Source organism: Mustela erminea, chromosome 19, assembly GCF_009829155.1.
Source record: "Mustela erminea isolate mMusErm1 chromosome 19, mMusErm1.Pri, whole genome shotgun sequence".
NCBI classification, from domain to species: Eukaryota; Metazoa; Chordata; class Mammalia; order Carnivora; family Mustelidae; genus Mustela; species Mustela erminea.
Window position 1 is genome coordinate 3586988 of NC_045632.1, and position 23995 is coordinate 3610982.

The window sequence follows — 23995 nt, forward strand, 5'->3', positions numbered from 1 at the left end:
TGATCCTGGGGTCCTGGGATCAAGCCCTATGTTGGGCTCCCTGCTCAGTGGCAAGTCTGCTTCTCCCTGTCCACTCCCCCGCTTGTGTTCCCTCTCTTGCTCAGTCTCTCTGTCAAATAAATAAATAAAATATTAGAAAAAAAATTAAAAAACAAAAAACACACCTTTCCTCTCACCCCCATTTATTTACATATTTGTTTACCTATTAGTATAGTCATAGCCCTTCCCATTTAACCGCCATTGCTCAGCTCCAGTGCTAGGTCCAGGAACCTAACCCCCCTTATCTGAGTTGGGTTTCCTTCCTTTGTAATCCCCATGCCACCGCCCAGACAACAGAGCTGACTTGAGGACTGTCTTCTGGGCCCCCTCGTCTCTTGACTGTCCCAACAGTGGCCTGATGCAGAACAGGGGCTTGGTCAGTGTGGGTCGATTGATTACTGAGGCCACCTGTGCCACATTTGAGGAGTTTTGCTAATTCTTTTTTCCTCTTTCTTTTTTTCTCTTCCTTAGGATATTATTTATTTAATTTGTCAGAGAGTGAGAGAGCACAAGCAGGGTGAGTGGCAGGCAGAGGGAGAAGGAGAAGCAGGCTCCCTACAGAGCAGAGAGGCTTATGCGGAACTCGATCCCAGAACCCTGGGATCATAACCTGAGTTGAAGGCAGACACTTAACGACTGAGCCACCCAGGCATCCCTTATGAAATTTTTTTTTAAGATTTTATTTATTTAGGGGCGCCTGGGTGGCTCAGTGGATTAAAGCCTCTGCCTTTGGCTCAGGTCATGATCCCAGGGTCCTGGGATCGAGACTCGAATTGGGCTCTCTGCTTAGTGGGGAACCTGCTTCCCCCTCTGTCTCTGCCTGCTGCTCTGCCTACTTGTGATCTCTTTCTCTCTCTCTCTATCAAATAAACAAATAAAATCTTAAAAAAAAAAAAAAAGAAAGAAAGAAAGAAAGAAAAGAAAAGAGCCTTATCCCCCAGTGAAGGGCCCTGGCCTTACCAGGTCCTAGCAGAGAGAGGAGCTGCTGGTTGTTAACAAGCCCTTGCTCCCTGGACCCAGGGGGTTCTCCGTCCTCTATACGCTTACAGCACAGTCCTGCAGCCAAATCTAGAACTTACAGGTACTGCCAGTCTTATGGCACAGTGGGGAAAAGGAATCAGGCAAATTAGCACCATCTAGGCAGCTTTACAGGAGCCTAAAATAAACTAATGAAGCCACAGGTTAAGAATTAGCAAAATTCTGGGGTGAGTGGGTGGCTCAGTTGGTTAAGCATCCGACCTCGGCTCAGGTCACAATCCGAGCGTCCTGGGATGGAGCCCCGCATCCACACTGGGTTCTGCTCAGCGGGGAGTCTGCTTCTCCCTCTGCCTGCCCCCCAACTCATGCTCTCTCATAAATTTTTTTAAAAAAGATTTTGTGGGGCTCCTGGGTGGCTCAGTGGGTCAGGCCTCTGCCTTTGGCTCAGGTCATGATCTTGGAGTCCTGGGATCGAGCCCCGTTTTGGGCTCCGTGCTTTCTACTTCCCTTCCTCTCTCATTGCCTGCCTCTGCATACTTGTGATCTCTATCAAATAAGTACATAAAATCTTTAAAAAAAAATTTATTTATTTAGGGGCTCCTGGGTGGCTCAGCCATTAAGTGTCTGCTTTCAGCTCAGGTCATGATCTCGGTCCTGGGATCGGGTGAGCAACCTGCTCAGTGGGAAGCCTGCTTCTCCCTCTCTCGCTCTCCCTGCTTCTGTTCCCTCTCTCGCTGTCTCTCTCTCTGTCAAATAAATAAAATCTTTTTTTTTTTTTTAAGACTTAATTTATTGGGGTGCCTGGGTGGCTCAGGGGTTAAAGCCTCTGCCTTTGGCTCAGGTCATGATCCCAGGTCCTGGGATCAGGCCCCACACTGGGCTCTCTGCTCAGCAGGGAGCCTGCTTCCTCCTTTCTCTCTGCCTGCCTCTCTGCCTGCTTGTGATCTGTCAAATAAATAAATAAATAATCTTAAAAAAGAAAAAAAGATTTAATTTATTTATTTGACAGAGAGAGATCACAGGCAGGCAGAGAGGCAGGCAGAAAGAGAGGGGCAAGCAGGCTCCCCACTGAGCAGAGAGCCCAAAATGGGGCTCGATTCCAGGACCCTGAGATCACGACCTGAGCCGAAGGCAGAGGCCTAACCCACTGAGCCACCCAGGCGCCCCCTGGGTCTAGCCAGACAAGTTTGGGGTTCACGTTTTTTTTCTCCTGTCAGTAGAATGTTCTCAGTCACCTATGCCTTGAAGTCTCTAGATTTGGATCTAGAAAGAAGTTTAGGTCCCAGCTGTGCTATGTATTTCTTGACCTTAAGCAAATCCCTTTACTTCGTGTCCTCTGTAGAGATGGAGAAGTTTTAGAGAACTTTGTTCTCGCGATGATCATATATACAAGAGCCTTCAAAGTAGTTCTGTTTCTCCTTTTTTAAATTGTAAAAGTGAGACAGATTAGTAAAATATATGGGTAAGTTCAGAGGAAACTGCCATTACTTGTGTTTGCGCCTAGAACTTTCTTTTTTATTTTATTTTTTTTTAGTTTTTAAATATTTTTATTTATTTATTTGACAGAGATCACAAGTAGAGGCAGACAGAGAGAGAGGAGGAAGCAGGCTCCCCTGAGCAGAGCAGAGCTCCCCGAGCAGAGAGCCCAATGTGGGGCTTGATCCCAGGACCCCGGGATCATGACCTGAGTCGAAGGCAGAGGTTTTAACCCACTGAGCCACCCAGGTGCCCCTAGAACTTTGTTTTTTAAAGGTTTATTTAACTTTTTAGTAACCTCTGCCCTCAGCCTGGGGCTCAATCCTGAGATTGAAAGTCGCATGCTCTTAAATGAGCCAGCCAGGCGCCCCTAGAACTTCTGGTATTTTATACCCCATTTTTCCTCCTCTCTGTGTGGAATCTTTCGCAAAGTATCTTGATGGTGGATGCTTTGAAATAATTTTTTTCCTGTTGTAGACTAGAAAACTTACTTCATACCTCCCGCTTCAGTTCTCCCTGCCCTCACCACACTCCTTACTTACGTCCCTGCTGTGATGATTTGTAATTGTCTTTGTCTCCAGGCCTCAGCTTGATTTGGTGATCAGTTCTGTTCAGAAGGAACTTCTTATTTTAGAACTTGAGACCTTTGCACACCGGGTCAAGGGCAGCCGTTCCTGTTGGGGTCTGGCATTCCCCACTGGGTGTTTTGGTGTCCAGCAGTGACAAGGACCACTGAGGAGAAGATGGCCACAGGGAAGTGGTTTCTGATAAGGGGGTGGCTGTCAAGTACTTGTTGATTTGCTGCTGTCATGACCACAGATGTTTAAAAATAATTTGTAGGAAGGGCAAAAGAAAAAAAAAAGGCAGTGGTTTTTTTGGTGGTTGTTGTTCTGTTTGGGTTTTTTGGTGCCACTGCCTTATCAGTGGTAGAGAACACAGACCGCAGCCATTCAGAAAGGAAGGCAGTGCCATGTGAGAGAAGAGAGGTGAGGGGAAGGGCAGAGGTGACCCATAAGTGCAGTCTAGTGCCTCACGGCCATCAGCGCATAACCTGGTGAGAAAACCGTCCTGGTGAGGCATCTGCTCCGCTCTTCAGTGTGACAAGTGGGCATAACCCTGAGTCTGCCTCATGGGCCACAGGGATCAAACAGAGGCCCGGCCCATGTTGTACATTCATAATTGTCGATTAAGGGCTTTACATGTGTTACAATCCCAATTATCTTCATAACTCCCTTGGAGAGCAGATCTTACTATGATTGCCCAGTGTCCTGGAAGGACACTGACTGTTGGGCAGACCAAGTCATTTGTCCAGGGTCACCAAACCTAGTAAGTGTCTAAATGTTGCCCAACGCAGTCAGGTTTTAATGACAGCTGAGCCTTGAACAACACAGATTGGAAATGTGCAGGTCCACACACATGAATTTTTTATTTTTATAAATATAGTACAGTACTGTAAAGTATATTTTCTCTTCTCTGATTTTATTTACAACATTTCCTTTTCTCTAGTTTATTGTAGGAATACAGTATGTAACAGTTACAACATAAGTATTTTTTGTTTGTTTTTTTAAGATTTTATTTATTTATTTGACAGAGAGAGAGATCACAAGTAGGCAGAGAGGCAGGCAGAGAGAGGGGGAAGCAGGCTCCCTGCTGAGCAGAGAGCCTGATGCAGGGCTCGATCCCAGGACCCTGAGATCATGACCCGAGCTAAAGACAGAGGCTTAGCCCTCTGAGCCACCCAGGCGCCCCTAACATGAGTATTTGTTAATCAACTGTTTCTCTTACTACTAAGGCTTCTGGTCAGCGGTAGGCACTTAGTAGTGACGTTTTTGGAGAACCCAAATTATATGTGGATTTTCGAGTTCATAGTTGGAGTGAGGGGTCAGTGCCCCTAAACTCCTGTGTTGTTCAAGGGTTGACTGTATTAGCATTACCAGTAACGGCATTATGTCCATTTTAACAATTCTGAACTTCACAAGAGCCCTGGGACATTTCCTTATTCCAGTCTGGCAGTTGGGAACCTGACGCCCCCAAGAGCAGATTGCAATAATGGGCTGCATTGTCAGCGAGACCTGCCTGCTCGTTTGCTTTGCAGCCCTCCATCTCCCCCCCCCGCCCCGCCCCTCGCATTAGCCTGTGTTGGAGCTCCTCTCGGGCCCCCAGCCCAGCTGCAGTCCTTGTTCAACGCCTCCCATCTTTTCTCTGACTGTCAGACAACAGTCACGGGAATGTCCTGTGCCATCTTCACTCGGTGAGAGTGGTTGGCAGAGAGCAGCAGATGCCCAGAGTCAAGGTCATGTGCCACTCAAGTGCTGGGTTAGAGAAAAGCCCCTGTCTCCCTGCTGCTTGTGACCAGGCAGGGTGAGTGTGAATGCAGAGGGCTCTGTCAGAACAGCTCTGTGAGTCGAGGGCGCTGTCGGTGGAGCTGGTAGAGAAGGGGCCCAGAGGCGGGGGGGCGGCTGTGGATCATCTCTTGCCCTCTGTGTGATTGTCTCTGCGTTTCACAGTTGCTTTGTCCTTTTCTTTTTGCAAGTTACAGTCTTTGCATAATAGTCAAAGTGTTCTACTTCAAAGGTAAGAGTCAAGCTCAGGGATCACTTCACATTTTCTAGAGGAGAACCCGTATTTGGCCAGACAAGAGTCTGACCGAGTAGTTGGCATTATTCTAAACTGGTGGGCTCTGGGGTGGGAAGCCAGATCTATCTGAAGTGATTTTTATTTTGTGAACTAGGGTGTCTCCTATCTTGTCTATACTGCTAGGGAGGCAGTATAGCATTGAGGTTATGAGTATGGTAACCTTTGAGTGTCCCTTGTGACCCTGAGCCTCTCTGTCCTCAGCCTCAGTTTCCCACCTCTAGAATGGGGTGAGAACAGTTGTACCATATTACATCATTCTGCTTTATTTTTACATAGTGGAGTGCATTCCAAATACAGGATATTATAGGACTTCTTTTTTTAAGGTTTTATTTAAGTAAGCTCCACACCCAGTGTGGGGCTCAAACTCACAACCCCCAGATCAAGAGTCACACACTTTACTGACTGAGCCAGCCAGGTGCCCTTGTAGAATTTTTTGTTTGTTTGTTTGTTTTTTAAAAGATTTTATTTATTTATTTATTTGACAGAGATCACAAGTAGGCAGAGAGGCAGGCTGAGAAAGGAGGAAGCAGGCTCCCTGCAGAGCAGAGAGCCTGATGCGGGGCTCCATCCCAGGACCCTGAGACCATGACCTGAGCTGAAGGCAGAGGCTTACCCCACTGAGCCACCCAGGTGCCCCGAATTTTTTGTTTTTAACATAAATGTTGCCAAAAACATAGTACCAAACATGCTTTTTAAAAAAAAAAAAATTTTTTTTTTAAATTTTAGTTACTTATTTGACAGAAAGAGATCACAAGCAGGCAGAGAGGCAGGCAGAGAGAGGAAGGGAAGCAGGCTCCCCGCCAAGCAGAGAGCCCGATGCGGGGCTTGATCCCAAGGACCCTGAGATCATGACCTGAGCCAAAGGCAGAGGCTTTAACCCACTGAGCTACCCCGGTGCCCCTAAAAAAATTTTTTTAAGATTTCTTTATCTTTAGAGAGAGGGGGTGGGAGGGAGGGGCAGAGGGAAAGAATCTTTCAAGCAGACTCCCTGCCAAGTGAGGAGGCTGACAGGAGGCTTGATCCCACAAATCAGGAGATGGTGGTCTGAGCTGAAACCAAGAGTCGGACGCCTAACCAGCTGAGCCACCCAGGTGCGCCTGACTAAAACCTGCTGAAATATAATTTTAATAGATGAATAATATTCCAACCTGTCAATATGTTTTATGTAACCATCCTACTATCTGATGTGAGATTATTTCCAGATTTTCTGTGGTATAAATAACATGGCAGGGACCATTTATATATAATTCAATCACTGGCCAAGGGGCATGACCCTTTGTAAAGATCCTCTGTACCACATTTTCTTATGGTTTACTAAGCATTTACCCTCCCACAAGAGCTCTGTGACAAAGCAGTTCCCTCTGCCTTCTTGCTTAGGTGAGTAATCTTGGCATTTAATTTGGTAGGCAAAACCCGGCATCTTGTTTTCAGGTCACTTCTGAGAAATAGCATTCCCCCACCCCCATCCCCCACCCCCCATCCGTAACTTCTATGCGGCTGTTTCAAATTCTTTTCAGAAGAGAGTGAGATGTAAATAACATGAGACAGGTTTCTTGTTCTGTTTTGAGCTGTTTTGTGATGAGGTCCCACACCAGGTTTCACTGGAGAGGTGAAAGGGTGGCCAGGGCTTGGAGCTCAGAGGGGGCATATCAGAGCGAGTCCTTTGGGAGGCCACTGCAGTGGTTAGGCTCTCTGGAGAGTGAGATCAAAGTAGTGTGCGGCCATGGTGACAAGACTTATGAACATGCCCTCTGTGGATGGCTGGACCTGGGACTGTCTGGGTCACTTCTGGGTCCCCAGCACAACTCAGCACAGGTGGAGTGCGGGTGCTCAGGAAGTGTTTGTGGATGGAAGAATGAATGAATGAATGAATGAATACATGCACACACCTACTTGTAAGTTTCTGTGGTTAAAGAGTGAGTTACAAGAAGGGGCAGGTAATGTGGAACTGAGCTGAGCAGATGACCAGGCACCTCAAAAGGCAGAAGGCTGCGAGAGTCTAACTCACAGTGACTTCCCTAAAACATCACTGGCTTCCCCAACCCACCTCTGTCCCTTCTTTGAGCTTCATGCCTGCGGGCCGGCTTTTCTGCACCTTTAGCCCTCAGATAGGCCTTGAAAGCCAGATTTCATCTCCTTTCTCTTGTGAGGACACATGCGGTGCATTGTATATGGTTTTTTGTTTCTTGCTGGACTTTCCAGATCTGCCATGTTTGTAAGGAACAGCTCCATCTTGGGTATGTTGAAAACTCTATTCAATTCTCTTAATAGAAGAGCAGGCCTGTTTAGGATGGGTGAGGATCCTGTGTAGTTGTTGGGAGCCCTTCTCCCCACTCATGTGTGACCGCTTCCCATCCTTTGCCAAACACTGAAGCTTCCCACGGAGTGGAGATTTTCTCAGTGCCCACTATAGGGCATGCCCTGTGCTGGGCATTAAGTAGAGAATAGTGAACAAAGAGGATATGGTTTCTGTCCCACGAGCGCAAAAATCCAGCTGAGGAGACAGATTCGGTCCTTGTACAAGTGAATTTACACGAATGACTGTAAAATCACATGCTGAGATCCGGGCATTGGAGGAAAGCGGGCAGGGGATGTGCTGCGGACCAGGATTGCTCAGAGCCGAGTCCCTGTAGTCCTCAGAGTGCACAGCTAAGTTAGTGAGGGTGGCAGAGTCAAGTGGGGAATTTCGGCACAAAGTCTGTCCCGTTTCTCTGAGGGCGTGCAAGCTGAGCTTACGGCGATTGTGGAGGAGTGGGGGTCCTGGAGTGCTGTCCTTTACTCCGTGCTCACGCTGCACCCGGCACTGTCCCTGATGCTTTACGGGGACTGCTTACTTCCCTGAGTCCTTAAAACCTGTAAGGGAAGTGCTCTTATGATTCCCATTTTACAGAGGCGGCTCAAGGATGTTGTCACGTGCTCAAAGTCACAGTAAGTGGGAAAATTGGGATCCAGCCCAGGCAGTCTGGCTCCAGCGCTGTGGTCCCTACTGCTGCTCCCTGCCCATTTCAAAACCCCCTTGGCTCTGAGGAGCAGCATGTGGATGTGCCGGGGGTGAGTGTGCCCAGGGTCAGTGTTCAGGCCTGGTGGCCAGTGGGGATGAGCTGGTTCCACCCAGTGAGACTACCCCATTCCATCCAGTGATGCTCTCAGAGTGCCTTTGCTGGTTCCCAGCTTTTGTTAACTCTGTATGTGGTTTTGTCACCTTCCCTGAATGCTCTGAGAGAGCAGAGTATGCGTTTTGCTTTCCCCTGTGCTGCTCAGGGCCTGGCACAGTCGGTGCTCATTATAGATTTATGTATTTGTTTTTATCGAGATGTACTTGATCTATAACACTATATTTCAGGTTACAACATGATTTGACATTTGTATGCACTGTGAAATTATCACAATAATTCTAGTTATTACCATCCTTGGTATGTATTTATTGAGAAGAACAGTTGATCAACCTTGAGACCTCATGTTTTGGCTTAAAAGGCTGTGGGGAGTGGGGGTGCCTGGGTGGCTTGGTCGTGTTCAGGATCTGACTTAATTTTGGCTCTGGTCATGATCTCAGGGTTGTGAGATCAAGCCCTGCTCAGTGCAGAGTCTGTTTAAGACTCTCCCTCTGCCCCTCCATCTGCTCAAGCACTCGTGCTCTGTCTCTTTCTCAGTAAATAAGTAGATAAACACAGTCTTTAAAAAAGGAGGGGGGGCTGTAGGGTAGGAGGATAACTTTCCTTTTTTTCTTTCTCTCTCTATCTCCCTTTCTTCCTTTCTCCATTTCTCCCTTTCTCTCTTCTTTCTTCCTTTGTTTTCCTTCCTTTTTTCCTTCCTTTTTCTCTTCTTTTCCTTTCCTTTCTTTTTTATATGTGAGCCAGGAGTCCAGCCGATCTTTAGGCCATTCTCAGAGATAATGAGTCTCCACTAAGTGAGCCAGCCTGGGGAGAACAGGTCTGTGGGAGTCTGGAGAGCTCCAGAGAGATTGGAGCAGGGGTGTCAGGTACAGAGAAGCTTTTAGGTATCAGGCATAGGAGGTTTTGTGTAGATTTGTTTTTTTACCCCCTCACTTGAGCTATTTTGGGGGACAACAATTGATTTAGGGCTAATTTGGAACATTAACTTCATTTTCTCCCCTATAAATGTGCTATTTTGGGGGGGGGCTTATTGATTATGCTAAATATAATTCTGTTTAAATGTAATAGAAATTTGTAGAAAAATACAGTGATTAATAGTACTGCTTTCCAGATTTCTGTTACAACACAAATCTGATACTCTGATTCAGTTTAAATTTGAATTTGAATGTTAATTTCTTTTTATCAAAATGGTAGTATATTCACATGTACATAGTTTTTTTTCCTAACAAATGAAAAGGTGCTTGGTTTCTCCTTTTTGAAGTTTGCCTTTTTCCATTACACGGGCAAGTCCTGAACTTGGGCAGAGACACTAGCCTATCATCTGTAGCGATGAATGTCATTCCCTTAGACTTTAACAACCTGAGTTAATTAAAAGGTTCAGATGAAGTTAATCAAGTTTGGAACTCTAATTTTGTGCAGTGTTTTGATATGATGCGATGAGTCATCTTTTGGCAGAGCAGCTCTCCATCCCTGACAATATTTGATCTTAACAGAACAGTTTTATAATCTGGAAACTGGTGAGGAGGTGCACTTCAGGAGTGCAGAGTCAACAGTGGGGTGTGTGTGTGTGTGTGTGTGTGTGTGTGTGTGTGTCTGGCGGTTTGGGAGGGGTGAAAAGCAGAACAAAGAGGAGAATTTAATAAGCAAGAGCTTGTTAAGGGATAGGGTCAGTTCTGGGGCTGCTGCCTGTCCAGGACATGGGCTTCTCCCTGTCCTCCCCACCCCTGCTGACTGGAGTGCTGACATTTGAAAAAGAGTGAAAAATACAGCTTCTGTTTGCTTTGCTGCAAGTAAGTGGCCGGACTGCCTGGCCCCCTTCCCAGAGGCCCTGAGAGGACTTCAGATGCGGTCAGCGAGGTATCTGGACGGTGCCAGCCTGCCGGCCCTCAGCCAGGCAGCCTGCACCAGGACCAGGCAGGGGGCCCAGAGCAACAGCAGGGCCAGCTGCTGGCCGCCTTTGCTCTCCTCCTCTTCGCACCATCTTCTTTCTTTCTGGGGTAGAGCTGCTCTTCCACTCTGAAGATTGATGGGCAAGGTTTTGTATGGCCTCTGCCTCCACTTCTCACCCCCCTGAACTAGCAACTTAAAATTAATGGAACAGTTGGGAGAGGGCAGGACCCATCTGGAAAATGTATCTCACAAAAATGTGATTGAATAGGAGTCCTCCTGAGGTCAGGGCAGGGAGCCAGACCACTTAGAATCCTTAGGCCTGCGTTCCTGATTGTCTTAACATTTCTCCTGGATTCGATTAGGGTTAAGAAACACGGATTCTGAAGCCAGATCTGAGTTGGCATTTCTTCCCCACTGCTGATTACTGACAGTCACATTGACCAAGCCACCGCATCTCTTTGAACTTCAGTTTCTTCATCAGTGCAGCGGGGAGCACAATACCTATCTCACCAGGTCGTTGAGGATGAGCGTCAGTGCCCATTAAATGTTTAGAACAGTGCCTGGCACGTTGTAGGCACTGTTTGTTTTCCGATTATTATAATGGTCTGAGCTTTGTTCCAAGAGCTGTATTTTTTAACCAAAAGATGAAAAGCTTTGTGGCGGAGCTGGAAAAATGCTGCCCTCCCCTCCGTCCCTCGTGACAGTTGGTGCTTCTGTTGCAGTGACACAGAAAGGAGAGGATCATATAGGAGGCGGCTAGTGCAGTTCCCACACAGTTGCCACCGGGCCTTGGGGTGTGCAGTGCGAATAGCTTGCCCTCAGCATTGCCTCCGTCATTGCTCGGGAGACACGGATACTCATTCTGGGTCTGTCCCTATTCACTCTCGGGAGTGATTGACAGGAATAGCGAAGTCATTCGATACAGTCCGCCCAGGGTATCTTCTCTTTTGGGCCTGACCAGCAATTTCCAGATTCCTTTTTCTTCACAGGACATTGTTGAAAAAGAGTCCTGGTCTAAAGTCTTTTCTCTGCCCTGCCCCCAAGTGCTTATTACTTGATTGCATTTATTTCCTCCAGATTGGAATCCCAGCAACACGTCTGCTGAGTTAAGTGAGGTTTAGGTGACAGCGGTTTGGTCTTAGACAGCATCCAAATGGTCATCAGCTCTGAGTTGGCTGCCAAGTGGTCCAGTAGCTTTGAAGATTCTATGAGCTGTGTCTTTTTTTTTTTTCCTTTCTTTTTTTTAAAGATTGTGGTTATTTGAGAGAGAGCACGCGGGGAATGGGGAGGAACAGAGGGAGAGGGACAAACAGCCTCCACACTGAGTGCAGAGCCCCACATGGTCTCAATCCCATGACCCGAGTTGAAATCAAGAGTTGGACACTCAACTGACTGAGCCACCCGCGTGCCCTGGAGCTGTGTTCTGAAAAAGAGGAAAATTGGGGCGCCTGGGGGACTCAGTCATTAAGTGTCTGCCTTTGGCTCAGGTCGTGATCCTAGAGTCCTGGGATCGAGCCTCGCATCGGGCTCCCTGCTCAGCGGGAAGCCTGCTTCTCCCTCTCCCACTCCCTCTGCCTGTGTTCCCTCTCTCGCTGTGTCTCTGTCAAATAAATAAATGAAATCTTGAAAAAGAAAAAGAAAACAAGGAGAAGGATGGATTCCTTAGTCCAGGGTGGCTTCCAAATCCTTGAATTTTTAAAGAGCCTCGTAGCAGTTAGATCATTTTCCAGTCCACCTTAATTTTTAGGGAAGAGCCCCTTGTACGGATAGAGAGTATAATATTGTTGAACAAGTTCACTTTTCCAGTCAGCAGTTCTCGATAAGACTTGAAACACTTCTTAAACTGGGAAGCCCCTTCGGGGCCTGAGCTACTGTCCCAGAACACTAGGCCCCATCTCTGTCCACCCGCACTCAAGGCGGCAATGTCATGGGTTGGGGGAGGCATTGCCCTAGAGATGGGGCTCCAGGCCAGCTCTGTGCCACCTTGGGGAGCTTGCAGGGAATAAGGACATCATGCCCCCAGCATGCAGTGAACATCTTGGACAAGGTGTGGTGGCAGTAGAAGGTGCTGGTATTTTAATCAGTCTTAGGCTCCTGCCTGTGTCTTTTTGTTGGGGTTAAAAATTCAACCCCTATTAGGCTCTCATTACACAGTAGCTCTGATTTGCTGCCATCATCTGAACCTTTCCTCTGGTTCACAAGCAAAATTAAACATTCGTTTCTAGAGGTTGACATAATTACTGTACCGAGGGAGGTTTTGTTTATAATGACCTGCCTGTCTGATGAGTCTGAGCATTTGGCTGACCTTCTGGCTGAAGCAGCCCTTTGAACTGATGCCTAGAACGCATGCCTCCCGATCCTGATCTGTCTTGTGGGTCGTAATTGGATCTTCTCCCTCTGCTTGAGGCTTCTCCCCTACTTCCCTACCCCTATATTCACACACACGCGACCCAGTTACTACTTCCTTTGGGAGTCCTTGCCTGACACCACCCCACCGAGGACATCAGATCCTCTTGTTACGCTATTGTGGCACTCGTCACAGTAATTCTAGTTAGTTTTGTAATTTTCGATTGCTGCTCTGTGTTTGTGAATAAATGAAAGTAGATTATCTTTCACTTGGCCCTCATTTTAATTAATGTACCACTTTCTGTGTTTACGTTCTCAATATCCGTAAGCATTTGTTAATGAAAAGACTTGGTTTTGGGGGCGCATGAGTAGCTAAGTTGGCTGAGTGTCAGACTCTTTGATTTCAGCTTGGGTCATGATTTCAGGGTCAGGGAATCAGGCCCCACGTTGGGCTCTACACTCAGCATAGAGCCTGCTTTTCTCTCTCCCTCTGCTCTTGTTCTCTTTCTCTCTCTCAAATAAACAGAATCTTAAAAAAAAAAAAAAGGAAGAAAGAAGGACTTGGTTTTTAACCTGCCTCCTTTGCCTTTCTTAGTGCTCCTGAAGTTCCGCACAGATAAAGGAAGAGATCCTAGTTCTGATACCTTCGGGGAAGATTCTGAGTTGCTGCTCCAGATTCGAAACGACGTGCTTGACTCCCTGGGTGTTAGTCCTGACCTGCTTCCTGAAGACTTTGTCAGGTTAGTCTCGGTGTTTATCACAGGTTAGCCTGGATTGATAAATGTCTGCTTTCAGCGTTTGCCTTAATTTGTGCAGATCCCTTATTAAGAACGAAAGTACCGAGAAGAGACTCCTTCGCCACATTCTGCCTACTCCCATTGGTCTCTGATATAGCACCATGTGTGAAACCGGAAGAGAGGTTATCTTTTGTCATAGATCATTTATATTCATATGGCTGAAAGTTCAAGATAATGTGAAATCTATATACACTCCTCTCTGCCTTTCTCTTTTCACTTTGCATTATCTTTTAGGACTATTTCCAGATCGGTACCTAGATTCCTCCTCTGTGTCTGCTGCCCTGTGGTGTTTCAGCATGGGAGCACTGCAGTTTATTGAACCCGTCCCATACAGACTCCGGTGGTGGCCAGGCTTCTGTTACCACTTAGTGCGGGGCCTTGTGCGTATCATTTTGTAGGTGTGCAGGTACAGCTGCAGGATCCGTCTCTGGAAAGGGAGTGGCTGGGTCAGAAGATTGTGGTTTTATCATTTGGTAGATTTGACCCCATTGCCCTCCATGATCACTTAACCAGTTTCTGCCATCAGCAGCAAGAGCATCCATGCTCCCAGCTTCCACGCCCTTGGATCCTGGGATGCCTTCGCCCTAGGCGACCAGTCTTTTGCTCTCCTACTCAGCGGGTTTAGGATTTAATAGGAGAGGTCCAGATGGTGACTGTGTCAGGAACCCATATCCAGGCTGTTCTGGGATCCTGTCACACTCATTCTTTCAGTGTCTTTGGGAGGAGGGCATGGAAGGCCTCCAGCTGGAGGCGCTAGTGATGGCAGCTGGACTGAGTTTATTGAGCAACAGTTATGTCCCGGGCATTGTGGTCGTTCTCTTCTGGACATGATCTCCTTCACAGCAACCCATTTTACAGGTGAGGAAAAGTTAAATCAAAGCTTGGAGAAGGGAGCACCTGGGGGGCTCATGTAGTTAAGTGTCTGCCTTCATCCCAGGTCCTGGTCTAAGGGTCCTGGGATTGAGCTCCACACTGGGCTCCCTGCTCAGTGGGAGCCTGCTTCTCCCTCTCCCACTCCCACACCTCTGCTTGTATTCCTCTCTGGCTGTCTCTCTGTCAAATAAATGGATAAAATTTAAAAAACCAAAAAAAAAAAAAAAAAAAGATTTTCTTTATTATTTGAGAGCATGAGGAGGGAAGGGGCAGAGGTAGAGGACAAGCAGACTCCCTACTGTCCCTACTGAGCAGGCAGCCTGATGTGGGGCTTGACCCCAGGACCCCAAGATCATGAACTGAGGCTAAGGCAGATGCTTAACTGACTGAGCCAGGCAGGCACCCCCCGTACCACCACATTTAACTGTCAAATTCATCCCTTTAAGTACGCATTATTATTATTATTATTATTATTATTATTATTATTATTAAATTCTAACTGTTTTCCCATTAGTTAAATGAAGACACTGATGCTCAGAAAGATATTATCACTTACCCAAGGTTTTATTATATAGTCCACTATATCTATACACATACATATATATAGTATATAATGATAGAGGTCACACCCAGGTCTTAACCTCACTGCTGCCTTGGTTTCTTTTCAACAATAAAGTTAATCAGGGTCCCTTCTGTTCCTAGTCCCTACTTAACTTTACTTGTGTCTGGGAACCTTATTTATTTATTTATTTATTTGACAGGGAGAGAGACACAGTGAGAGAGGGAACACAAGCAGGGGGAGTGGGAGAGGGAGAAGCAAGCGCAGGGAGCCTGATGCGGGGCTCGATCCCAGGACCCTGAGATCATGACCTGAGCAGAAGGCAGACGTTCAATGACTGAGCCACCCCCGCGCCCCAGGGGAATCTGATTTAGACCCTACCAAAGCCCAGCCAGTATAGGCCCAGCAGTGGGCCTTGAACCACCTGCCAAGCCATCAGCCAAAAAGAGGCAGCCATTCACAGCCATTTTAGGTTGGCAGTGTGTGGTCAGGGGCTGAGATGCTGCAGGCTGCAGTGGGGTCCCCGTCTCCTGCTAACAGCCAGATATGCGTCTGTTGGGGGAGGAAGAACGTGTGTAAGAAGCAAGTGGTGTCCGCTCTGCGCTTCACAGTGGGAGGTGGGGCTAGGCCACAGGCTTGCCCGGGGCTGGGTGCCTGGCTGTGAGTATGCAGTTTCGTGAACTGATTGGGGCACCTTGAGTGAAGAACGGCTTGCCTGTGCACTGCAAGCCTCGCCTCCCCAGAAGGAAAAAGCCGGAGCCTAACTAGCTGCTGGCTAGTTTTCTCTCCAGGTGTTCTCTCTGCCGCCTCTCAGCAGAAACCACTTTCCATTGTCCAGGCCCTTGTGCGCTCAGGCGCTTCCGCTGCCCTGTAAGTAAGAGGTGTTTGGTGGCCTCGTGGAGTATCTGTGGATAGATAGGTGGAGATGAGGCCTGAGATGGACCCGGGATGCTGGCAAGGAAATGAGCCGCCGTCTGGCAGCTGAGCTACCCTCACAAATTGCCGGCGGCCAGCTCTGAGCAAGGTATGCCCACTTGAATCTGGAAAGCTGTGCACAAGCCTTCTTTCCTCTCATCTGTCTGTGCTCTCAGACACTGTCCTTTATGTCAGGTCATTTTTTCTCTTTCAGAAAGTTTTATTGCTTTTCTGATTATGAAAGTAACAGTTTGGGAGCACCTGGGTGCCTCAGTTGAGCGTCTGCCTTCGGCTCAGGTCATAATGCCAGGGTCCTGGGATCGAGCCCCACATCAGTCTCCTGCTCAGTGGGAGTCTGCCTCTCCCTCTCCCCTGCTTGTGTTCCTTCTCTCACTGTCTCTCTCTCTCTCTCTGTCAAATAAATAAAACCTTTAAAGAAAAAAAAAAGTAACAGTTGCCCATTTCCAGAAAGTATTAAAAGAACAGGATCATTCATAGTCCCAACTGTTGAGAAGTGGCCACTGGTAATGTTTCAGGGTTTTATCTCAGAGGCTTCTCTATTTACTTTTTTTTTTTTTTTAAAGATTTTTTAATTTAATTTAATCTATTTATTTGACAGAGAAAGAGATCACAAGTAGGCAAAGAGGCAGGCAGAGAGAGAAAGGGGAAAGTAGGCTCCCCACTGAGCAGAGAGCCTGATGGCAGGGCTGGATCCCAGGACCCTGAGAGCGTGACCTGAGCCGAAGGCAGTCTTAACCCACTGAGCCACCCAGGCGCCCTTCTATTTACTATTTATTCATAAATTTTTTTCTCTTTTTAAATATCAAAATGAGATCATGCTTAATATATGATAGCCTTATTTTTTTCAGCATATCATGGGCCTGTTTGCGGCAAACACACAGATCAATAGCCTCACTGGTGCTTCCATGTCTCATTGTGGGATAGCTGGTAATTTACTTAACCATTATGTTGGTGGGTGTTTAAGTTATAGATACTTTGTCACTATTATAAACATTCATAATTTGTATATGTAATATAACTTTTATTTAAATTTTTTTTAATTTGGCAAAATATACACAATATAAAATGTAGGATTTTAACCTTTTTTTTTCTTTTTTAATTTTTTTTAAAGCAAATTATGCCTTTTTTTTTTTTTTTTTTTTAAGATTTTATTTATTTATTTGAGAGAGAGACAGGGAGAGAGAGCATGAGTGAGGAGAAGGGCAGAGAGAGAAGCAGACTCCCTGTGGAGCTGGGAGCCCAATGCGGGACTCAATCCCGGGACTCCGAGATCATGACCTGAGTCAAAGGCAGTTGTCCAACCAACTGAGCCACCCAGGCGTCCCTTTCTTTTCTTTTTTAATTTTTAAGTAATCTCCATACCCAGTGTGGGGTTCAGATTTACAACCACAAGGTTAAGAGTCTCATGCTCTGCCCCCTGAGCCAGTCAGGTGCCCCCATTTAAACATTTTTTTTTTAAGGTTTATTTATTTTAGAGGGAGAGCCTGGGAGGAAGGGCAGAGGGCGCGAGAGAGTCCTGAAGCCTACTTTCCACTGAGCACAGAGCCCAGAGCAGGGCTCAGTCTCACCACCTGGAGACTATGACCCAGGCTGAAACCAACAGTTGGCTACTTATCTGACTGAGCCACCCAGGTACCCCAGACCATTCTTAAATGTACATTCGAGGGCACCTGGCTGGTTTAGTTGGTGGAGTGTACAACTCTAGTTGGTGGAGTGATCTCGGGGTTGTGAGTTTGAGCCCCACATTGAGTACAGAGATTACTTAAAATCTTAAGGGGCTCCTGGTGGCTCAGTGAATTAAAACCTTTGCCTTCGGCTCAGATCATGATCCCAGGGTCCTGGGATTGAGCCCCGCATCCGGCTCTTTGCTCACTAGGGAGCCGGCTTCCCCCTACCCCATAAGCCTGCCTCTCTGCCTACTTTTGATCTCTCCCTGTCACATAAATAAGTAAAATCTTTTAAAAAAATGTTCAATTCATCAGCATTAAGTTTATTCACATTGTTGTGCAGACATTACTACTGTCCATTTCCAGAACTTTTTCCTCATCCTAAACTAAAAATCTTTGCTCATTAAACAATAACTTCTGCCTTCCCCCAGCCTCTGGTAATTACCTCTGTTCTGCTTTCTGTCTCTATGAATTTAATTAGTCTAGGTATTTCATGTAAGCAGAATCCTACCATATTTATCCTTTTGTGAAGTTACTGGTTTTTTAAATTACAGAAATAGTATGCATGTTATGGAAAATCTGATATAGTACCAAATAAATTCAGAGATGAAAATCACTCATTATTCTATTACCCAGGGAAAACCACTGATCCTTTGTTATTATATCCTCTTACACATTTTCTTAGCATATATAAAGTCAACAAAATCCTTTGCAGATTTTTTTTAGAAGACCCATATAGTCATTCACAAGGGTGTTGGGAAAAGGCGCAATCTTTTTAGGAAGCAGTTTGGAAATACATATCAGGAGTCATTACAGTGTTCTCTCTTGGGCCCAGTCATTCTCCTTGATAATGAGACTATACCCTGAAGAAATAATGTGAACCAAGTATTTCTGGTACAGAGGATATTCATGGGCCGTGTGGGGTGACTCAGCAGTTAAGCGTCTGACTCTTGATCTTAGTTGAGGGCGTGATCACAGGGTCTTGAGTTTGAGTCCTGCGTGGGGCTCCATGCTAGTGTGTAGCTAAATAAATATTTATTATCATATTTAAAAGCGAAATTGGAAAGGCATTAAGGAGTTAATGACACAGAACAGTGCAGATAAATGTTTATTATGAAAAGCGCCAAGCATATAGAAAAATAAATCAGACAGTAGTGAATATACTCAGCTAGCTTCAGTTGTTAATATTTTGCTTTTTCTTCTAGGGGAAGGGCCATACTGATGACGTGATGCTTAAGGATGCATCCAAGTTCGTCAGTTGCATTTGGTTCTGACTCTTTTCATCTAGGAGCTGGCACACTACAGCTTGCCACCTGGTTTTGTAAATAAAGTTTTATTCCACACCTACTCATTTATGTATTATCTGTGACAGCTTTTGTAGAGTTTTTACAACTCTTTTAACAGCAGACTTAAAGAGTTTAAACAAGGACCATATGGCCTATAAAGCCAAAAAAAATTTATTGTCAATTACTTTACAGAGAACATTTTCCAACTCCCAATCTAGAACAGTTTACCACTTTTTTTTTTTTTTTTTTTGAAGTCTGGGCCAGTTAAATTATAGAATGTCCTGTATTCTGGATTCATGTGATTGTTTCTTCAATTGGTGCTTGTTTTGTCTTGTTTAATTTTTATTATTTAGATTTGTTTCCTTAGTGGTATTTTTATTTATTTTTTTGTCAGTAGGGTTTTTTTGTTTGTTTGTTTGTATTTTTGGTGGTTTTGTTTGTTTAATCATACACAGCAGGGTACCTGACTGGCTCAGTTTGAAGAGCCTGGGACTCTTCATCTGGTGAATTTGAGCCGCGTTGGAGGTAGACATCCTCTGTGTAGAGGTGACATCCATCCATACATAAGAGATGACATGAAATCTTTTTTTTTTTTTTTTTTTTTTAATTTATTTATCAGAGAGAGGGGGAGAGAGCGAGCACAGGCAGACAGAATGGCAGGCAGAGGGAGAAGCAGGCTCCCTGGCGAGCAAGGAGCCCGATGTGGGACTCGATCCCAGGACGCTGGGATCATGACCTGAGCCGAAGGCAGCTGCTTAACCAACTGAGCCACCCAGGCGTCCCGACATGAAATCTTTTTTAAAAAAAAACTTATAAACAGAGGTGCCTGAGTGGCTCTGTCGGTTAAGCATCTGCCTTTGGCTCAGGTAATGATCCCAAGATCCTGGATTCAAGTCTTACGCCAGGCTTCCTGCTCAGTGAGGAGCCTGCTTCTTTCTCTCGCTCTCTTGAATAAATGTTCTGTGAGTTGTATGTGGCGGGGGGGGGGTGTTTTGTTTTGTTTTGCTTTTAAAGATTTTATTTGGGGGACCTAGGTGGCTTAGTGGGTTAAAACCTCTGCCTTCAGCTCAGGTCATTGTCCCAGGGTCCTGGGATCGAGTCCTGCATCGGGCTCTGTGCTCAGTGGGCAACCTGTTTCCTCCTCTCTCTCTCTCTCTCTCACTCACTGCCTGCCTCTCCATCTACTTGAGATCTCTGTCAAATAAATAAATAAAATCTTTAAAAAAATAAGATTTTATTTATTTAAGAGAATGAGTAGAGTGGAGAGGTAGAGGGAGAAGCAGGCTCCCTGCGGAGCGAAGAGCCCGATGTGGGACTCGATCCCCAGACCCTGGGATCAAGGCCTGAGCCAAAGGCAGACAGTTAACCAACCGACCCACCCAGATATCCCAGGGTTGGTTTTTTTTTTTTTTTTAATATAAATTTTGTTAGTTAACATATAGTGCAATGTTAGTTCCTGGAGTAGAATTCAGTGATACGTCACTGACATATAACATGCAGTGCTCATTCCAGCTGCCCCTTTAATACCCATCACGCATCTATCTCATCCCCCACTCGTCTCCTCCGTTGGTTCTCTATTGTTAAGAGTCACTTACGGTGGGGTGCCTGGGTAGCTCAGATGGTTGGGCTTCTGCCACAGCTCAGGTCACAATCCGAGGGTTCTGGGATCGAGCCCCACGTCAGGCTCCCAGCTCAGCGGCAGCGGGGTGGGGGTGGGGAGGTCTGCTTCTCTCTCTCCCCTTGCTTGTGCTCTCTTGGTCTCTCTCTCAAGTGAATAAATAAAAACTCTTTAAAAAAAGAAAAAGTCACTTATGGCTTGTTTACTTCTCTGTTTTTTTTTTTCTTTTCCCCCTTCCCATATGTTCATCTGTTTTCTTTCTTAAATTCCACATATAAATGAGATCATACGGTATTTGTCTTTCTCTGGCTGACTTATTTCACTTAGCAGAATACACTCTAGCTCCGTCCACGTCATTGCGTGTGGAAGAAAGCATTCTTTTTGATGGCCAAATAATATTCCTGTCTGTGTGTGTGTGTGCGCGCGCACATGCGCGCGCACACCACATCCTCTTTACTTGTCATCAGTTGATGGACACTTGGGCTCTCTCCATAGTTTGACATTGTCGATAATGCTGCTCCAAGCATCGGGGGGCGTGTCCCCCTTCGAATCTGTATTCTTGTGTCCTTTGGGAAAATACCTAGTAGTGCAGTTGCTAGATCATAGGTCATTTTTATTTTCAACGTTTTGAGGAACCTCTAAACTCTTCTCCAGAGAGGCTGTACCAGTTTGCATTCCCACCAAGAGGGTTCCCCTTTCTTCACATCCTCACCAACACCTGTTATTGCTTCTGTTGTTAATTTTAGCCGTTCTGACAGTTGTGAGGTGGTATCTCATCGTGGTTTTGACTTGTATTTCCCTACCGATGAGTGATTTGGAGCATCTTTTCATGTGTAGCCATCTGGTACAAAAGAACGTTTGGTTACGTTCTTTATAGATTGTGGATACTAACCCTTGATCATATGTGTCATTTGCAAACCCCTCCTCCCATTCCCTAGGTTCCCTTTTAGTTTTGTTGTTCCCTTCACTGCTCAGAAACTTTTCATCTAGATGGAGTCACAAGTTTTGCCATGGCTGAGGTCGGGGAAGTTTATGCCTATGCTCTCCTCTAGGATTTTGATGGTCCTTCATCCATTTTGAATTTATTTTTGTGTATGGTGTTAAAACGTGGTCCAAGGGCGTCTGGGTGGCTCAGTCGTCTGCCTTTGGCTCAGGTCATGATCCTGGGCTCCTGGGATCCAGCCTCGCATCAGGCTCCCTGCTCTGCTGCTCCCTCTCCCTCTGTTCTTCCCACCCTTGCTTGTGTTCACTCTGTCTCAGGATGTCTCGCAAATAAAATCTTTAAAAGAAAGAAAGAAAGTGGTCCACTTTCATTCTTCTGCCTGTTGATGTCCAGTCCTATCACCCATTTGCTTAAGAGACTGTCTTTTCTCCATTTGATATCCTTTCCTGCTTGGTCAAAAGATTAGTTGACCGTATAGTTGTCGGTGGTTTTGTTTTTAAAGTTCCATGAATTCAGGGGCTCCTGGTTCAGTTGTTAGGCGTTTGCCTTCAGCTCAGGTCATGATCCCGGGGTCCTGGGATCGAGCCCTGCATCAGGCTCCCTGCTCAGCAGGAAGCCTGCTTCTCCGTCTCCCACTCCTCTGCTTGTGTTCCCTCTCTGTGTCTCTCTCTGTCAAATACATAAAAATCTTTAAAAAAAATTAAAAAATTCCCTTGTAGTGCGTTGATAACAAGGCAGCTGATCTTTTCTCTATCCCTGTAGTTCTCCCTTATCCAATAGAGTAACATAAAATGCAGTCATTCAGCAAGCGTAACTTTTTGAGTCTGGCTTCTTTCACTTAGCTTAATTCACTTGAAGTTCATCCATGTTGTATGAATGGATCGCTCATTTCTTCTTGCTGCTGAGCAGTCGTCCACTACATGGATGTACCAGTTTGTTCACCAGATGAAGGGCATTTGGGTTGTTCCCAGTTTGGGACAATTAGAGACTAAAGCCACTATAAACATTTACGTGTTTTCATGTGAGCATAAGATTTTATTTCTCTTGGGTGTGTAGAACTAAGAGTGGAATCGATGATTCATATGGTAATTTTATGTTTAACGTCTTGAGAAACTGTCAGACTGTCTTCCACTTTACCAGTCCACCAGCACTTTGTGTGGCTTCCAGTGTCTCCACATCCTTACCAGCAAGTGTATTTGTCTGTTAATTTAACCTTAGTGAGTAATAAATTGTATTTCACTGTTGTTTTGATTTGCATTTTTTTAAAGATTTTATTTATTTATTTGACAGAGATCACAAGTAGGCAGAGAGGCAAGCAGAGAGAGAGGAGGAAGCAGGCTCCCCGCTGAGCAGACAGCCCAATGCAGGATGTAGGATCATGACCTGAGCCAAAGGCAGAGGCTTTAACCCACTGAGCCACCCAGCTGCCCCTGATTTGCATTCTTTTAATAACTAATGATGTGTAGAGCCTCTCTTCGTGTGCTTACCGGCCGTTTATATATGTTCTTCAGCAAAATGTCTTTTAGATCATTTGTCCTTTTTTGGTTTATCTTTTTGTTGTTAATCATAAGACTTCTCTGTAGAGGAGCACCTGAGCATTTGGCTCAGTCAGGCATCTGCCTTTGGCTTGGGTCATGATTGCAGGGTCCTGGGATAAGCCCCACGTTGGGCTCCGTGCTGAGCAGGGAGTCTGCTTCTCCCTCTGTTTCTCCTTCCGGCTCATGTTTGGTGTCACTCTTGCTCTATGTCTTTCTCAAATAAATAATCTTTAAAAAAAAAAAAAGTTCTCTGTAGGATCTGAATACAAGTCGTTCATCAGATACATGATTTGTAAAAATTTTCTCCTATTCCATGACTTGTGTTTTCATTCTCTTTGATGTGAAAAGTATCCTTCGAAGCGCAGGTTTTTAATTTTTATGACTACAGTGTATCTGGAGTTGTTTTGTTTTGTTTTTTGTTTTTTCACATGTGCTTTTCCTAATATAGTATTTAGGAAGCTTATTGCTTAATTTGTAGTTTCAGCTATTACATTTAAAAGGTCCTATAAGTCATTTTAAAAAGGTTTTTTTTAAGGGCGCCTGGGTGGCTCAGTGGGTTAAGCCGCTGCCTTCGGCTCAGGTCATGATCTCAGGGTCCTGGGATCGAGTCCCGCATCGGGCTCTCTGCTCAGCAGGGAGCCTGCTTCCTTCTCTCTCTCTCTCTGCCTGCCTCTCAGTGTACTTGTAATTTCTCTCTGTCAAATAAATAAATAAAATCTTAAAAAAAAAAAAAAGATTTTAAAAAAAAAAAGGTTTTTTTTAAGATTTTATTTATTTATTTGACAGACAGAGATTACAAGTAGGCAGAGAGGCAGGCAGAGAGAAAGGAGGAAGCAGGCTCCCCGCTGTGCGGAGAGCCCGATGTGGGGCTTGGCTTGATCCCAGGACACTGGGATCATGACTTGAGCCAAGGCAGAGGCTTTAACCCACTGAGCCACCTAGGCGTCCCACCATAAGTCATTTTTGAGTCAGCTATTTTTTTTTTTTTTTTAAATTTCTTTTCAGCATAACAGTATTCATTGTTTTTGCACCACACCCAGTGCTCCATGCAATCCGTGCCCTCTCTGATACCCACCACCTGGTTCCCACCCTTGAGTCAGCTTTTGTGCATGATGTGAGGTAGGGATTCAGCTTAATTCTTTTGCATGTGGAGACCCAATTTTCTAGTACTCTTTGTTAAAGACTTTCTTCATGGTCTTTTCACCCTTGTCAAAAATCAGTTGACCAGGGGCACCTGGGTGGCTCAGTGGGTTAAAGCCTCTACCTTCAGCTTGGGTCATGATCCCAGCGTCCTGGGAT

General features: G+C 45.6%; 1 protein-coding gene across 8 annotated transcripts in view; it reads left to right on the forward strand.

Annotated features, from left to right (window-relative positions):
- SAE1 (SUMO1 activating enzyme subunit 1) overlaps positions 1–23995 on the forward strand; it is a 96499-nt gene that overhangs the window by 64523 nt on the left and 7981 nt on the right. For 5 of the 8 annotated variants that reach the window (XM_032326405.1, XM_032326407.1, XM_032326406.1 and 2 more), the window contains 3 exons: positions 13075–13219; positions 15500–15578; positions 16493–16683. In XM_032326405.1, coding sequence (XP_032182296.1) covers positions 13075–13219; positions 15500–15578; positions 16493–16657 — 389 coding nt within the window. In that variant the 3' untranslated portion in view covers positions 16658–16683. Of the gene's footprint in view, positions 1–13074; positions 13220–15499; positions 15579–16492; positions 16684–18516; positions 18549–23995 lie in introns of those variants that run through there. The other 3 variants (XM_032326402.1, XM_032326401.1, XM_032326404.1) reach the window with 3 other exon arrangements.